At 51.3% G+C, this 17,191-nt stretch overlaps 1 protein-coding gene across 6 annotated transcripts in view; it reads left to right on the top strand.

The window, feature by feature from the left end:
• Positions 1-4,586: 4,586 nt before the first annotated feature.
• Positions 4,587-17,191, top strand: part of LOC116580801 (general transcription factor II-I repeat domain-containing protein 2) — a 34,724-nt gene continuing 22,119 nt past the window's right edge. For all 6 annotated transcript variants that reach the window (XM_032327500.1, XM_032327501.1, XM_032327503.1 and 3 more), the window contains exons 1-3: positions 4,587-4,639; positions 6,995-7,098; positions 14,260-14,398. In XM_032327500.1, the coding sequence (XP_032183391.1) occupies positions 7,000-7,098; positions 14,260-14,398 (238 nt within the window). In that variant the 5' untranslated portion in view covers positions 4,587-4,639; positions 6,995-6,999. The remainder of the gene's footprint in view (positions 4,640-6,994; positions 7,099-14,259; positions 14,399-17,191) is intronic.

Raw genomic sequence — 17,191 nt, 5'->3', positions numbered from 1 at the left:
AGCCTGATGAGGGACTCCATCCCAGGACCTTGAGATCATAACCTGAGCTGAAGGCAGCTGCTTTAACTTTTGAAATGTTTGTCAATCCCGATACCTAAAGCACATCTCTTGTTGATTTTTCTTCTGTTTCTGTAATGTCTTGGAAAGGTAGAACACCTTATGGTTACTGGCATTTCATGTTTCCTCTACCAAGAATTGTTTGGCTCTTCATATCCTGAGCCATGTTTCTGCTGAATTGACTATTCTTAATTTATAGGAGAACTTGATATAATTGCGTGGAAACCTTCTGTTACATGTTGAAATATTTTCTCTTTTCTTTTTACTTAATTTATGGTGTCCTTCTACAAAATTTTATTTTAGTGAGGTCAGCATTAATCTTTTTTTTTTTTTAAGAGAGAGCATGTGAGGGGGGAGGAGGGGCAGAGGCAGACATAGAGGGAGAGAGAGAATCCTAAGCAGACTCCGTGCTGACATGGGGCTCGATCTCACAACCCTGACCACGACCTGAGCCGAAATCAAGAATTGGACGCTTAACCAATTGAGCCACCCAGACATCCCTACGGAGTTGATTTTTATGAGTGGTATGATTGTACATTTATTAATACCTTATCAGATACATGATTGTCCCCAAATAATTAACTGGCTATAACATACTTTGAAGATTTTAAGATGTCATTTATAACATGATGCTTTTCTGTATACGGGCCAGTTTCTGGAGTCTGTTCCTTCTGATCTATTCTTTATCTGACTGCTACAGTTTTATATTATACTCTGATTTTTATGCAGTCAAGTCTTCTTTGTTCTTTTGCCTTTGCTACTCATAACATTTACTTCCATATAAATTTTAAAGTCATCTTGTCAATTGAAAGAAAGATCCCACTGGGATTTTTATTAGAACTGTATTAAATGGATGACCTAGTTGAGATAAATTAATAAATGACATTTTACAATCTCGAGTCTTTCTGTATCACATAAATGTGGCGTACTCCAATATTATTGGTTTCACTCATCTGCTTGAATGAATTCAGCCCTCTGCTTGCAGATGAAATCTTCTGTTGGTTTTCTGACAACAGGATCTTCCAAATTTTTAGAGCAATAATCTCCACATTATTTTTTGAACTCTTCTTTTTTTATTTATTTTTTTTTTAAAGATTTTATTTATTTATTTGACAGACAGAGATCACAAGTAGGCAGAGAGGCAGGCAGAGAGAGAGAGAGAGAGAGAGGGAAGCAGGCTTCCTGCGGAGCAGGGAGCCTGATGCGGGGCTCGATCCCAGGACCCTGAGATCATGACCCGAGCCGAAGGCAGCAGCCCAAACCACTGAGCCACCCAGGCGCCCCTTGAACTCTTCTTTTTTTAAAGATGTTTATTTATTTGACAGAGGGAGACACAGCAAGAGGGGGAATACAAGCAGGGGGAGTGGGAGAGGGAGAAGCAGGCTTCCTGCTGAGCAGAGAGCCCGATGTAGGGCTTGATCCCATAACCCTGGGATCATGACCTGAGCTGAAGGCAGACCTTTAACCTACTAAGCCACCTAGGCATCCAGAGAGAAACTTAAGTAGGGTCCATCTCACAACCCTGAGATTGTGATCTGAGTGGAAATCAAGAGTCAGACTCTTAACCAACTGCACCCCCCCCAGGAACCCCTCCTTTTTTTTTTTTAATTTATTTATTTTTTAAAGTAATGTCTATGCCTAAAATGGGGCAGGAACTCACGACCTTAAAATCAAGAGTCACATGCTCTGCCAACTGGTCCTGGGATCGAGCCCCACATCAGGCTCTCTGCTCAGCAGGGAGCCTGCTTCCCCCTCCTCTCTGTCTGCCTCTCTGCCTCCTTGTGATCTCTCTGTCAGATAAACAAATAAAATCTTTAAAAAAAAAAAAAAAGATTCTCTCTCTCTCTCCCTTAAAATAAAAGAATCATCTGAAGACGAGTTAAGGACAGACAAGTTAAGGTAGACAAATTAGGAATCTAGTGCAGGAAATGACGCTGGCCTGGACCAGTGCGGCGGCAGTCGCAGGGGTCCGAGAGGGGTAGAATCTTGGGAAATAGAGCTGACAAGGTTGTCAGGATCAGGAACACTGAAGGATCAGTGTCACTGCGTCAGAGGCGGGAGGAGTCAAGGGTACTTGCAAGGCTTTGGCCTGAGTAACTGAAGAACGGTGTTTCATTCATCGAGGTGGGAAGGGGCTCCAGGAGAATCTGGGGAGAGGATGGGACACTGTCTTGCTTGAGATGCCCCTTCCTCCTCCACGAGAAAATGCCAAAGTAGACAGCTGGTCATACAGACGGGGGTGGGGCTGAGGGGGCTGGGCTAGAGATACAAACTTGAGAGTCCTAAGCAGACTGAAGGTCTTTCAGGATTGGACAAGGTCATGTTAAGGAGTGAGCAAAGAGATGTAAGCCAGCCCCGAGCTACAGCACTACTCAAAAGGTTGCGGGCAAAGAAGGACCTGCAGGAGACTGCTGAGGGCCGGAAGGGCAGGCCGGGCTGCAGAAGTGTTGCAAATTGGACACAGTGCACGGTAACGTCCACTGCTGACAGATCGATCCATTCACAAACTGAAAAATGCCTGGCAATGACCTCGGAGAGAAAAGCTTCTGTGGAGGAGTGAAAGCTCGCAGAATGAAAGGAGGGAAATCAAAGTGGGGGGGGGGGTGCACACAACACGTCCTGAGGTCAGTTTTTTCAAACCAGTCACGCGTATTTTGACCCCGTAAACCGTTCCAAACACATTAGAAAATGGCTTCCAAGTTAAGTTGTCAAGTTCGAGTCTTACCCACTGATCGTTTTTGGCAACAAAGCAGAGGCAACCGCATTATGCATCAATTTCGTGTTTGCGAATTTACCTGCTCGCTGACATTGATGGGTAAACCCAAAACCACTACAGCCCGCTCCCTGGTTCTTGGACAGGCGCGGACTGGCAGAAAGCATACGTGGCCTGATGCACATTACCCAGCTGAGGTAGAGCAAGGTCCCAGTCCTGTTCCAGCTCTCACACTGTAAAGTGTCCTTTTGCCAGTCTTTTTAATGCTACGGGGTTTTGTTTGTTTGTTTTAGTTTTAGGTTTTGTTTTGATATTTTGTGCTTCTTGTGGCTTTTGCGGTTCCCGAAAACATCATGACTCTGGCAGAAACCTAACCTTGTATTAACACTCGGAGTTGTAGCTCAGGCTTGCTGTTTGACAAAACTCTGTAGAACGGAACTCTTTGGAATCAACAGCAGCAGCTATAACATTATGGGGATATTTTCAAACATCTCTTTTAAAATTGTCCAAAAAAACAGGCACTTTAAAAAAACATTTTATTTATTTACTTTTCGGAAAGACAGCGAGAGGGAACACAAGCAGAGGGAAGTGGGAGAGGGAGAAGCAGGCTTCCCGCTGAGCAGGGAGCCCGGTGCAGGGCTCCATCCCAGGACCCAGGGATCATGACCTGAGCCAAAGTCAAATACTTAACGGCTGAGCCACCCACGTGCCCTGGTATTTTTTTTTTTTTAAGCATTTAAATCCCAGTATAGTCAACATACAGTGTTGTATCCATTTCAGGCGTAGGACAGTAATTCAGAAGTCCACACACTACCCAGTGCTCTTCACGGTTAAATGCACTGGTCAATCCCTCCCCCTGTCTCACCCCTCCCCCTCCCCCACGTCCCCTCTGACGACCCTCCGTGTGTTCTCTGTAGGGAAGATCTGATTCTTGTTCTGTGATACTCTCTCGATTAACTGCTGAGATTGTTAGCTTTCCCTTGCAGTGCCAGTTTGTTTGTTTGTTAACAGCATCCGCTAGGAAGCCTCGCGTTGACAGTCACTTCCAGAAAAAGGGCTCAGCAAAGGAGACCCTGGTCTTGTTTTGCAAAAGAAAATGTGCATTAGAACATACAAACTTCAGGAGAGTCTTTATGGGGGACGCCTGGGGCGGGGGGGGGGGTTCCCGTGGGTCAAGCCTCTGCCTTCGGCTCAGGTCATGATCTCAGGGTCCTGAGATCGAGCCCCGCATCGGGGGTCTCTGCTCTGTGGGGGGCCTGCTTCCCCCCCTCTCTGCCTGCTTGTGATCTCCGTCTGTCAAATAAATAAATAAAATCTTTAAAAGTAAATAAAATTAAAAAAAGGACTAAAGCCGAGTCTGCGGTGCCCCCGGCGCAGGAGGGCGGAAACCGCCGCGAGCCGCTGCACGAAAGGAGCCCGGCGGCGGGGTCGGGGCGCGGGGACACAGGTGCCAGCCGCTCGCCCGCGGAGTCCGGGACGGAGGGGGCGACGGAGGGGGCGACGGAGGGGGCGACGGAGGGGGCGACCGGCCCCGCCGCCCCCGCCCCGCCCCGCCCCGCCCTGACCCGCGCGGCCGCAGCGCGGCGGACCGAGCGCACCGGAAGCGGCGGCTCCCGCTGGGGGCGCTGCGGCCGCGCGAGCCGAGGCCGCCCTCCAGGAAGCCAAAAAAAAGGAGGAAAGAAAGAAAAAACGAGGGGGAGGGAGGGAGAGAAAGGAGGGAGAGCGGCGGAGAGCCGGGCCGGGCCGCCGCCCGCACGCCGCGCCCCGCCTCCTCGCCGCCCGCCCCGCCGCCCGCGCGCCCGGCCGCTCCCCCGCGGCCCAGCCCTCGGACCCCGCGGCCGCCCGGCGCTGCCTCCGGCGGGCACTCAGGTGCGTAGCCCGCCCCGCCGCGGCCGCCATTCGGAGCGGCGCCGCCCCGGGGACGGTCTCCGCCCGCGACCCGGCGACGGGGAGGCCTGGGGAGGGAGGCCGGCCGGCCCGGGGCACCGAGGGGGGCGCGCCCGCCGCCGCCCTGCGGCCCCCGAACCCCGGTCCCCGCGGGCCGGGCCCGGGAGTGGGGGTGGGGCGGGGAAGCCCCGCCGCGGGGAGCACGGCCGCGCGCACGGCCGCGCAGCTCCGTCCCCTCTGATTGGTTGCGCGGGGGCGCCGGGGGCGGGCGTCTGCGGGCTCCGGGCGCTCTGGGCCCCGTGCGCGTGACGTCACGCTCCGCCCGGCGTACGTGAGCGCTCCCGCGGCGCGCGGACGTGCCCGGCGGCGTGTGAGGGGGCGGGGCCGCGCTGTGGCCCGGGACTGCTCTGTCGGGCTCCGCCCCCTCGTCGCGCGGGGCCGCGGGGCGCCGGGCGGGGGTTCTGGAGGGGACCGGGGCCGTGGGGCGGCGTCCGGCGTCGTGCCCGTCAGCAGCAGAGCGACCCGGAGGCCCGAAGGAGAGCCTCGGGGCTCTCGGGGGGCGGCGGTGCCTGCTGGGTGTGACTGGGAGGGCGGCCTCCCCCGGGGGACCCACGCTCCGCCGCGCCGGCCGCGGCTCTGTCGGGTGGGCTGTGGGGTCAGCCCTTGGGCTGTGGCGAAGTGGCCCCGCTGTCCAGCCGCAGAACACGGCCCCCCGCAGCCGCCTGCAGCCGCCCTCCCTGCCGGCTCCGACGTTCCCCATACACATGGGGTCATCCTAGGGGGCCTGTGTGTCCGCCTCTTTCCCTCCCTTTTATGGTCCCTTTTATGGCTCAAGAGCGAGCCCTTGTATGGCCAGACCCCATGCTTCCCCCGCACCGACTGATGGATTTGGGGGCGGTTTCCACGTTTTGGCTATAATGAATAATGCTACCATGAACATTCATGTACATTTTTGTGGTTGTTTTGGGTTTTTTTTCTGTTTTTGTGTAGAGGGGGAGGGGAGAGAGAATCGCAAGCAGGCTCCGGCCCCAGCACCCAGCACCTGCCCACATGGTGCCCGGTCACACAACCCCGAGGTCACCCTTGAGCTGACGTCAGAAGCCCCAAGCTTAACCGGCTGAGCCACCCAGGCACCCCCCCACACGCACTTTTCTGTGGGGCCCTGCTTTCCACTGGCGTGGGTGCATACCAAGGAGTGCACCTGCTGGGCCCAACTTTGCCTCTCAAGGGGAATGTTTTTCAGGTTTTAGCGACCGGGGCTGGAGATGGTTAGTGTGACCGGCTCCTGGGGCATCAGTACCCACAGACACGGGGACTGGCTGTGGCAGGTGTTACCGAGCAGCGGTGACTAGGGCCGGCTCTCATATCTGCCTGCCTGCTGGTCAGCCCCGCAGTCTGCTGCCCTGAGCTCCGGGTCTTTGCCTGGGCCTTCAGCCTGGACATTTCCCGTCCTCGTTCTCAGGCTGCCCCGCTTGGAAATAATGCTCACCTTGTCTTGTCCCTCTTGGTTACTGAGTCTGTTTCCACATGCCTTGGGCCATGTCAAGGGTGTTCTGACTCTCATTTTGCCTTTTTTTTTTTTTTTTTCAGATTTTATTTATTTATTGGACAGACAGAGGTCACAAGTAGGCAGAGAGACAGGCAGAGAGAGAGGAGGAAGCAGGCTCCCCGCTGAGCAGAGAGCCCGATGCGGGGCTCGATCCCAGGACCCCGGGATCATGACCTGAGCCGAAGGCAGAGGCTTTAATCCACTGAGCCATCCAGGCGCCCCATTGTTCTTTTTTTAAAAAAATTTTGTCTGGTTTTGGGGTGTCTGGTGGCTCAGTTAAGTGGGAGACTCTTGATTTTGGCTGAGGTCATGATCTCAGGGTCCTGGGATCAGGCCCCACATAGGGTTCTGTGCTCAGCTGGGAGTCTGCTTAAGGATTCTCTTTCTCCCTCTCCTTCTCTGAACCCAGCTTGCCCATACATGCTCTCTCTCTTTCTAAAATTAAAAAATCTTTAATTTTTTTGTTTGTTTTTAAAGATTTTCTTCATTTATTTGACAGAGATCACAAGCAGGCAGAGAGAAAGGGGGAAGCAGGCTCCCCACTGAGCAGAGAGTCCGATGCGGGGCTCGATCCCAGGACCCTGGGATCATGACCTGAGATGAAGGCAGATGCTTAACTGACTGAGCCACCCAGGCGTCCCCAAACCACTTTGGGTCTCTGGTTAGTTTCTTCACCGGTAAAGGGAGGTTGGAACTAGGTCATCGGCGAGGACCCTCGCAGCTCTGCACACGTGCTCGGGGGACACAGGATTTCCACCGCTCACTGTTTTGTGACTTCTCTTGGACAGGGATCATGGCCCAAGTGGAAGTGTCTGCTCTGCCCATGGAAAACGAGGAGTCCTCGGAGAGCAAGATGGTGGTGACGTTCCTCGTGTCTGCTCTGGAGTCCATGGTGAGACAGTCTTCAGTTCTATAAAATGTCCCCTCGTGGGACCACTGCTGAAATACCAGTGCCGGGTCACCACCCCACCACAGACGGATGTTGCCGTCTGTGTAGCCGTAGCCTTCTCCATGGAGGTCCCGGGTTCATCGGGTCATGTTTAAAGACGCTCCTTACATTATGGATGTAATTAAATCAGTGTGAGCTTTCTAGAGCTGAACATTTAACGAGGGCGCCTCTGTTCCCCTGGTTGAGAATGCTTTTGTTCTGAATTCAGAGGTAAGCTAGTAGTCCACTGATACCCCCTCGTTAGCTGCAGTGTGTAAAATGGACCTTGGGGGCAAAACTTGGTGAGAAATGCACATCCCTTCAAGGGATCCGATCACAAGATACTTACTGGTTAGAAATGGGAAATCCACACCTTTATAAAGGCAGACAAGCCTGAGAGATGGGCCCTTCATCAAGCAATCAGAGCAGACACAGGATAATGGGACAGATTAGCGTCACATGCCTCCCGATGTGACATGCCAGGAAGGGACGTCACTGATTCTGTGGTTCCTGCATGACCTGAATCTAATGGGGGAACACCAGACAAAGCCAAATTAAGGGACATTCTATAAAATGACGGAGCTGGCCCTTTTTTTTTTTCTTTTTTAAGATTTTATTTCTTTATTTGAGAGAGAGAAGGAGGGAGGGTGAGTGTAGGGGAGGGGCAGAGGAAGAGGGAGAGAGAGAATCTCAAGCAGATTCTGTGCTGAGCGTGGAGCCTGACGTGGGGCTCGATCTCACGCCCCAGAGCCAAAACCAAGAACTGGACGCTCAACCTATTGAGTCACCCAGGTGCTCAAGTGTGGTACTTTTTTTTTTTTTTAAGATTTTGTTTATTTATTTGACAGAGAGAGATCACAAGTAGGCAGAGAGGCAGGCAGAGAGAGAGAGGGTGAGATGTAGGCTCCCCACTGAGCAGAGAACCCAATGCGTCCCTTGATCCCAGGACCCTGAGATCATGACTTCAGCCGAAGGCAGAGGCTTAACCCACTGAGCCACCCAGGCGCCCAAGTGTGGTATTTTCAGGGCGCATCAAGAAGTCCAGTAACGATGAAACAAGAGGCCCCAGGTAGCCAGATCACGCAGAGCTCTGGGGCTTTCTCTGCAGTGTGGTGGGAAGGGTTCAGAAGGTTCCGAATGAAGGGGTCACGCGGGGGGCATGGTGCTTGTGTGGACGGTCGGTGACTGTAGAACAAGAGAGGGAGGCTGGGACGCCGGCTGGCGGGCTGAGGCTGTGGTTCAGGCGGAGACTTCCGTGGAATGGATGAGGCCGGAAGTGGTGCTGGTGGGACGCAGCGATGCTTCTGGAAGGGTCTGTAGAGTTCACGGGACTTAGCGACAGATTGGATGTGAGTTGTAAAGTTTTCATAGGGGGGAACATCAAGACTTGTTTGTTTGTTTTTTTAACTGTGGTAAGATACATAGATTCAGATCACAGAATTTACCATTTTAACCCCTTTAACCAGTTTAAGGGCATTAAAGCCATCCACCGTGTCAGGTGGCTCTCACCCCCATCCGTCTCCAGAGCTTTCTCATCTTCCTTAGCGAAACTCTGCACTCACTGAACAAAACTACTCCCTCGACCCTGTGGAAACTAAGCTGGGTTTTGGGGGGCACCTGGATGGCGCCGTCAGTTAAGTGTCCGACTCTTGATTCCGGCTCAGGTCATGATCTCGGGTTGTACAACGGAGCCCCGCGTCGGGGTGGACGCTCTGTGGGGAGTGGGGAGTCTGCTTGGGATTCTTTCTCTCCCTCTGCCCCTCCTCATTCTCCCCTCCTTCTCTCTCAGATTAATAAATACATCCTTAAAAAAAAAAGTTGGGTTTTTTTTTGTTTTTGTTTTTATTATTTTTAAATCCTCTCTACACCCAGCATGGGGTTCAAACTCACAACCCTGAGATCAAGAGTCGCTCACTCCACCGGCTGAGCCAGCCGGACGCCCCAGATTTCATGCGCATGTTGACTGATGTCCTCTCTCTGTCCCGGGGCACCTGGGGCATCACGTTGCTTTCAGTCCTGAGGTCTCCTTCGGCACCCCTGCTCTGTGACAGCTTCCCAGTCGCCCCTTGATTTTCACGACCTCGACGGTCTCGCAGAGTCCCAGTAGGGATGTTTTCGAATCGGTCAGTTTGGGTTTCACCGGGTTTCTCCTCCTGCTTAGACTGGAGTTTCGGAAAGAGGACCACAGAGGTGAGATCCCTCCAACTTCGTCCCGTTGCGTGAGGGGCCCGTGACGCCAGCATGACCTGGTCCCTGGTGAGGCTCACCTCGGTCACCTGGTGAGGCGGGTGTGATGGTTAGTTCTATCTGTCAACTCAGCCGGGCCGCAGGTGCCCCCACATCCGGTTAAACACGACCTCCGGGGTGGTCTGTGAAGGTGTTTTGGGAAGAGACGAGCACTTGAGCGGCGGGACAGAGCGGAGCAGAGTGCCCTCCCCGCGGGGGCCGGTGTCCATGGAGGGCGGAGTAGAACGAAAAGTCAGAAGACGGGTGGACTCCCCTGTCTGGCCGAGCGCCTGAGCGGGGACATCCATCTCCTGGTTCTCGGGCTTCGGACTCAGCGTAGGATCTACAGCTTCCGTCCTCTGCTCCCGGGCCTCTGAGCTACACCGCCGGCTCCTCTGCGTCTGCTGCTGAAGGAAGGCCCACCATGGGACTCCTCGGGCTCCATAACCACAGGAGCCCATTCCTTCTACGGAAGCTCATGTCAGAGACAGAAAGAGAGAGAGAGAGAGAGTCTCCTTTTCGTTCTGTTTCTCTGGAGAACCCTGAAACAAGTAGTGTCTGCCATGTTTTTTCACCGTCCAGTTACTACGTCCCCCTCCATGCCCTGTTCTCGGGAAGCAGGTCTCAAAGTCCAGCCCCCAAATAATGATCCTCATCCGTCATGAGAGGGTGAGGTGGCCTCTCCCACAGTCCCGGTGGGAGTGTGAGCCCCTCTGAAATGCTGCTTGTAATATGCTTTAAGAAGCTAAGAAGAGGGGCGCCTGGGTGGCTCCGTGGGTCAAGCCTCTGCCTTTGGCTCAGATCATGATCTCAGGGTCCTGGGATCGAGCCCCGCGTCGGGCTTCCTGCTCGGTGGGGAGCCTGCTTCCCCCTCTGCCCCTCCCCACCGTGTACTTGAGCGGCATCTCTCTCTTTCAAATAAATCAATAAATCTTTGAAAATTAAAAATAAAAATGAGTGATTTCTCCTGATACTGGGTTCTCTAATTCCAGTAGATGAAGTGCTGAATTTCTGGTTCACGCGACAGAGATGCAGGGAGATTTGCCGTGACGCGAACGGAGCGGACGCATCTGTGTCCCCTCCCGGGGCCGTGGGGCAGTCGCAGCAGTGCGTGCACACGCGCGTCTGTGCGCTTCTCTGAGTCAGAGCTCTTCCCCGCATCGGCAGAGTCGCTGTGACCTGCTCGGACTGTCCCCCCACTGCCACCCCTGTGTTCCCCAGATAGTGCCTCAAAGCAGCCCACACTGGGAGACGGTTCTAGAGGCCAGGAGGTGGGAAACAGGCTCTGTGAGGGGCGCCTGCGGGGCTCTGTTGGTTACGCATCTGCCTTTGGCTCAGGTCATGATCGCAGGGGCCGGGGATTGAGCCCCGTGTTGGGCTCCTTGTTCAGCGGGGAGTCTGCTTCTCCGTCTCCCTCTGCTGCTCCCCCTGCTTGTGCGCTCTCTCTCTCTCTCTCTGACAAATAGATACATAAAATCTCAAAAAAAGGGGGAAGTCCTATGGGACTAAAATCAAGGCATCAGGGGGACTGCATCCCGACGGGCAGCTCCCGGGGAGAAACTGCGGCTGGCCTTTTCCAGTTTCCAGAGGCCACCTGCGTTTCTGGACTTGTGGCCCCTTCCAGCAAGGGCACTCCTCTGCCCTCGGCTTCCGTAGTCACCCCTCCTCCTTCTGCCTCCCTCGTTCCTTATCAAAACCCGTGGTGATTATTACACTGGCCCCACCTGAATTGTCCAAGAAAATCCCCCGCTGTCAAGATCCTAAAGCTTAACCACAGCTAGCAAACCCATTTGCACCTAAGGTGATATATTCATTCCCAGGCTCTGGGGATTAGGCCGTGGACATTGTGGGGAGGTGGGGCAGGACTCTGCCTCCCATGGTGCCTTGGGTCAGGTGACATGCGGGGACCGAGGCATCTTTGGGGTTCCAAAAGGGAAAGCTCCGTTGGGGATACATTTAGTGCAGCGTTTTCGTGTGGCTTGCTGCGGCTTCCGTGTGAGGCTGAGCTCCTGCTGGACGCCCCCGTGGGGGATGGTTTCCCGGAACATTCTCCCCGTCCGTTGTGCCGGCCCACCCAGTAACGGAACATCGGGGGTAGGACGTGAGTTCACCCTGGTGGGAACAGGGGCTCCTCTCCGGACACCGGCAGGAAGCAGAGGAGAGGCAGGTCTTCAATGCACAGAGCCCGAAACTAGTCTGTGGAAGATTCAGTTGTTAAACAGGGAAACTTTTTTTTTTTTTTTTAAGATTTTATTTGTTTGTTTGACAGACAGAGATCACAGGTAGGCAGAGAGGCAGGCAGAGAGAGAGGTGGAGGCAGGCTCCCCGCTGAGCAGAGAGCCCGATGCGGGGCTCGATCCCAGGACCCTGGTCCTGAGCGGAAGGCAGAAGCTTCACAGACTGAGCTCCCCAGGCGCCCCTGTTTCTCAACTGTAAATAGAGTATTTGTTTGTCAAAACAGAAGGTCTCTCTGGTCCGGCAGAAGGTGTCTCCGGTCGGGCATATACCCACCAACATAGTTATAAACGCACCACACGTTCTTTCCAATCTTTGGAAGGATTTACACAAGGTAAATGTAACAGATTTCTGGTCTGTAGGGCATACACGTGATGAACAGAGAGTGTGTCTTAGGTACGAATTTTCCCCTTCTATGCATCTCTACCGTCAATAATAAAAACGTAATCAACCAGGTTGGAAGAAATACCAAGTTTTCTCTCTATTCTGCCTATAGAAAAGGTTACAAAATTGTCCTAGGAAGAGGCAGTCAGAGTCCTTTGGCAAAACTATTAGGGGAAAAAGTCCTGTTGTAGGGGCGGGGTGTCAGCTGTGAAGACCCTGCCCCCGATTCTGACAAGCAGCAGGAATTCTCTGACAGCTACTGGGTGTCCTACAGTTGTTGTTGTTGTTGTTGTTTTTGTTTTTAATTTAGAATGTTTTATTTATTTGAGAGAGAGAAAGAGAGAAAGCACGAAACGGGGGAGGATCAGAGGGAGAAGCAGGCTCCCTGTCGAGCAGGGAGCCTCATGTGGGGCTCGATCTTCCGACCCCAGGATCATGACTGAGCCGAAGGCAGACGCTTAACCGACTGAGCCAGCCAGGCGCCCGGGGGTCCTACAGTCTGACTCAGTGCTGACCGTGTAGAGAGCGCGAGAACCCACAGGGTAAGGACCCCACTACCTTCCAAGGCCGCCCCTCACTTCAGAGGCTAACATCAAGTCAAGGTTGTCACCTGTAGATCAAGGTTCCAGAGGCCCCCTCCCCCTCCTTGGGTTAGACTGATTTGCTAGAGCAGCTCACGGAGCTCGGAGAAACATCTTACTCACCGTTTACTACCAAAGAATGTGACTCAGGAACAACCCGATGGAAGAGAGGCACAGGGCAGGGTTGGGGAAGGGGTGTGGAGCCTCCGTGTCCTCTTCCGGTGAGCCAGTCTCCCTAAAGCCCTCGTGCTCACCAGCCTGGAAGCTCCCAACGCTGTCCTTTTGGGGTTTTAGGGAGGCTTCCTTACATAGGCGAGACTGATTAGATCACTGGCCACTAGGGACTGAACTCAGCTTCTAGCCTTTCTTCCATTGCCTGGAGGCCAGAGGGCAGGGCCGAAAGTGCCACTCCTCCACTCACGTGGTTGGTTCCCCTGGCAACCAGCTCCATTAACCTTGACATTAATCTTTTTAATTTTTTTTTTTAGAGATTTTTTTTTTTCAATTTGACAGACAGAGATCACAAGTAGGCAGAGAGACAAGCAGAAAGAGAGAGGAGGGGAAGCTGGCTCCCCGCTGAGCAGAGAACCTGATGCGGGTCTTGATGTGGTGCTGGATCCCAGGACCGACCTGAGCCAAAGGCAGAGGCTTTAACCCACTGAGCCATCCAGGCGTCCCGACATTAATCTTGACAAAAGACCTCTTTATTGCTCTCTTAAGAAATTCCAAGGGTTTTAGGAGCTCTGGGCCAGGAACAGTGGATGAAGAAGAAATAATCACAGTGATCAGGGCGCCTGCGTGGCTCAGTGGGTTAGAGCCGCTGCCTTCAGCTCAGGTCATGATCCCAGGGTCCTGGGATCGAGCCCCGAGAAGGGCTCTCTGCTCGGCGGGGAGCCTGCTTCCTCCTCTCTCTCTGCCTGCCTCTCTGCCTACTTGTGATCCCTCTCTCTCTCTGTCGAATAAGTAAATAAAGTATTTTTTAAAAAATAAATAAATCTTAGCGAAATAAGTCAATCAGAGAAAGACAATTATCATATGATCTCCCTGATATGAGGGAGTGGAGAAGCAACATGGGGGGTTTGGGGGGTAGGAAAGGAATCAATGAAACAAGATGGGGTCGGGAGGGAGACAAATCATAAGAGACTCCTAATCTCACAAAACAAACAGGGTTGATGGGGGGCCGGGGGGGGGGTAGTTTGGAGAGGCTGGCTGCGTCATGCACACTGGGGAAGGTATGTGCTATGGTGAGTGCTGTGAAATGTGTAAGCCTAATGATTCACAGACCTGTACCCCGGGGCTAATAATACATTATATGTTAATAAAAATTTTTAAAAATTTATTTTAAAAATAAAATTTATTTTAAAAATAAAAAATAAATCACAATTATCTTAATAAAAATATGTTCTCTAGGTTTTATGATGTTTGTGGTATTTGCTTGGTGGATTTGCTTTGTTTCTTTGGGGGATTTTTCTCATTCTAAGTGAATACTCATTTTTGTACCTAACTTTATAGTTTTCTTAATGACGTAATCTCTGTGCCCACCGTGTGCCCACAATCAGGACGTCAAGAGTCACACACTCTGTGGACTGAGCCAGCCAGGCGCCCCCGTGCTCTCTTCTCAAAACAGATCTCTGGGGCTCCACTAGACTTGGGTGTGTATAACACTGGTGTGTAACCCTCTTCCTCATGTCTGTTTCAGTGTAAAGAACTGGCCAAGTCCAAGGCGGAAGTGGCCTGCATCGCCATGTATGAGACGGATGTATTTGTCGTCGGAACTGAGAGAGGACGCGCTTTTGTCAACGCCAGGACCGATTTACAGAAGGATTTTGCAAAATACTGTAGGTGTTAACAGTTTTGTCCTTTGTATTCGTAACTCTTAAAATAGTTTCTAGGAGGACTTATGTGACGTTTTCTTTGAAGGCGCCCTAAGCATTATCCTAAAAGTGGTCCTGATACCTGTCTTGTGACTTGGCATCCCCATGAGTCGGCTGCCTCACAGTGAGGAGTCCAAGAAACAGGGCCAGTGGCTTTTGTCCTGTGTCCTCAGGAGCACCCTGGTTTTGTAAAAGAAATGTGAGGAACACAGAGTAAACGATCTTCGACTCTTTCTATAAACCCACATTTTTTAAAAATTCTGGGGTGCCTGGGTGGTTCAGTGGGTTGAGCATCCAGCTCTTGGTTTCGGCTGCGGTCATGATCTCAGGGTCGTGAGTTCAAGTCCTGCTTCAGTGTCCACGCTGGGCATGGGGTCTACTTAAGATTCTCTCTCTCCTTCTCCCCTGCCCCTCCCCATGTCTCTCTCTCTCTCTGAAAAAAAAAAAAATACAATCTTTAAAAAAATTCTTATTTTTAAAAAATGTGGGGAGGCACATAGGTGGCTTACTTGCTAAGTGTCTGCCTTCAGCTCAGGACATGATCCCATGCTGGGATCAAGCCTGGCATCGGGCTCCCTGCTCGGCGGGAAGCCTGCTTCTCCTTCTCACACTCCCCTGGCTTGTGTTCCTTCTCTGGCTCTCTCTCCCTCTGTCAAATAAATAAATAAAATCTTTAAAAGTAAAAATAAAAAATAAATAAAAATTCTTATTTTACTTATTCCCAAAGGAAAGGGAAAAAACTCAGGGCTTGTTAGGTATTCCTCTGAGTTAATAACCATTTTCCCTTTTTTCACTATGGGACCATCAGAGCCTTCAATGTGTTATGGGTGGTGAGGATCGCCAGTGAGCCTGTGGGCCATATGTGACAGAAACTAGTCTAGGGTATTAGTTAAAACCTACACCTTGCATAGCGATGATCTCTACCATGGTAGGTCATCTACCAAATACTGACTAGGCACCTCAGTATTTTCTAGAACCAAGAAAGGGGAGGAAAAGACCCACAAAAGTTTCTCAGAGGATATAATGTGAATGTGAGTGTGGAGAGAGAGAGGAGATAGAGATGTAGATGTTCCCAAGGGTTGTCAGAGGGCATGCCGACATAAATATATGTTTACATGTCAAGATCATACAAATATGGAAAGGAGAGAGGGATTGATTAGTTCAGATTGGTTTCCAAGACCAAAATTAGGGTCTGCAAGCTCAGGAAGATAGATTCAAACATGAAGCAATCTTTAAATAATACAGTGAGTGTGTAATTGATGAACATGATGCTGGTTCTCATTCCACTCATGTCAGGCGCCGGCTGAGTTTTTTTTTTTTTTAAAGGTGTATTTATTTATTTGAGAGAAGGCGCACAAGCCGTGGGTGAGGGGGCAGGGGCGGTGCAGAGGGAGAGAGAAGCAGACTCCCCGCTGACTGTGGAGCCTAACACCGGGCTCAGTGTCATGCCCCTGAGATAATGACCTGAATTAAAACCAAGAGGCAGGAGCTTAAGCAACTGAGCCCCCCAAGCTCCTTGCTGGTTGGATTTCTAATAGATGATATATTTTTTTAAGATTTTATTTATTTATCTGACAGAGAGAGCACAAGTAAGCAGAGAGGCAGGCAGAGAGAGAGCGAGGGAAACAGGCTCTCTGCTGAGCAGAAAGCCTGATCCGGGGCTCGATCCCAGGACCCTGAGATTGTGACCCAGGCTGAAGGCAGTGGCTTAACCTACTGAGCCACCCAGGCGCCCCAATAGTTGATATTTAATTACAGATTTTTTCCAAGTTTCACAGTTGGTTTTCCAGATACAGGCTGGCTTTCCAGATACAGGACTGTTCATGCTTTCTATTTCTTCTGGTACGCATTTCAGTAAATCTTACTTTTCCTTTTTTTTTTTTTTTTAAGATTTTATTTATTTATTTGAAAGAGAGAGACACAGTGAGAGAGGGAACAGAAGCAGGGGGAGTGGGAGAGGGAGAAGCAGCTTCCTGCCAAGCAGGGAGCCCGATGTGGGACTCGATACTAGGACGCTGGGATCATGACCTGAGCTGAAGGCAGATGCTTAACGACTGAACTACTCAGGCACTTCTAATCTAATATTATTTTCAACCTCATTTTTAACTAGTTCCTTTCATGTAAGTTGTCAAATTTGGTGACCAGAACAATGGTTTATAACACTTGCCTTATAATTTTAATGTCTGTAGTGATGCCTCTACTTTCATTCCATGGTAAAGGTCTCCCCATACCATGACTGTTACCTTCAGACTATTCAGCAAATAACATTTCTGTTATCATTTCCTTGGAGCTACTACTGTTCTCTGTCTGTGGAATTATTTATAGTTCTTTCTCAGTAGATTCATTTCAGAGGTGATGATCACTATTACATTATCCTATTTATCAAAAATGCCCTGGTCTTTGTGAGTTTTTAAAAATTTTTTAAATATTTATTTATTTATCTATTTTAGAGAGAGTGTGCACGTGAGCACAGGCAGGGAATGGCAGCAAGCAAGGGAGAGAGAATCTTAAACAGGCCCCATGCTCAGTGGAGCTGAGTACAGAGCGCGAGGCAGAGCTCGATCTTATGCCCCTGAGATCATGACCTGAGCTGAAATCGAGAGTTGGATGTTTAACTGACTGAGCCACCCAGGAACCCCCAATTTTTTTCAAGATTTTATTATTTTTTTCAAATATTCAATTTATTTATTTGACAGAGAGAGAGAGATCACAAGTAGGCAGAGAGACAGGCAGAGAGAGAGAGGGGAAGCGGGCTCC

The sequence above is a fragment of the Mustela erminea genome, chromosome 20 (assembly GCF_009829155.1).
Source record: "Mustela erminea isolate mMusErm1 chromosome 20, mMusErm1.Pri, whole genome shotgun sequence".
Lineage (NCBI taxonomy): Eukaryota > Metazoa > Chordata > Mammalia > Carnivora > Mustelidae > Mustela > Mustela erminea.
This window is presented reverse-complemented; position numbering and strand designations above follow the sequence as displayed.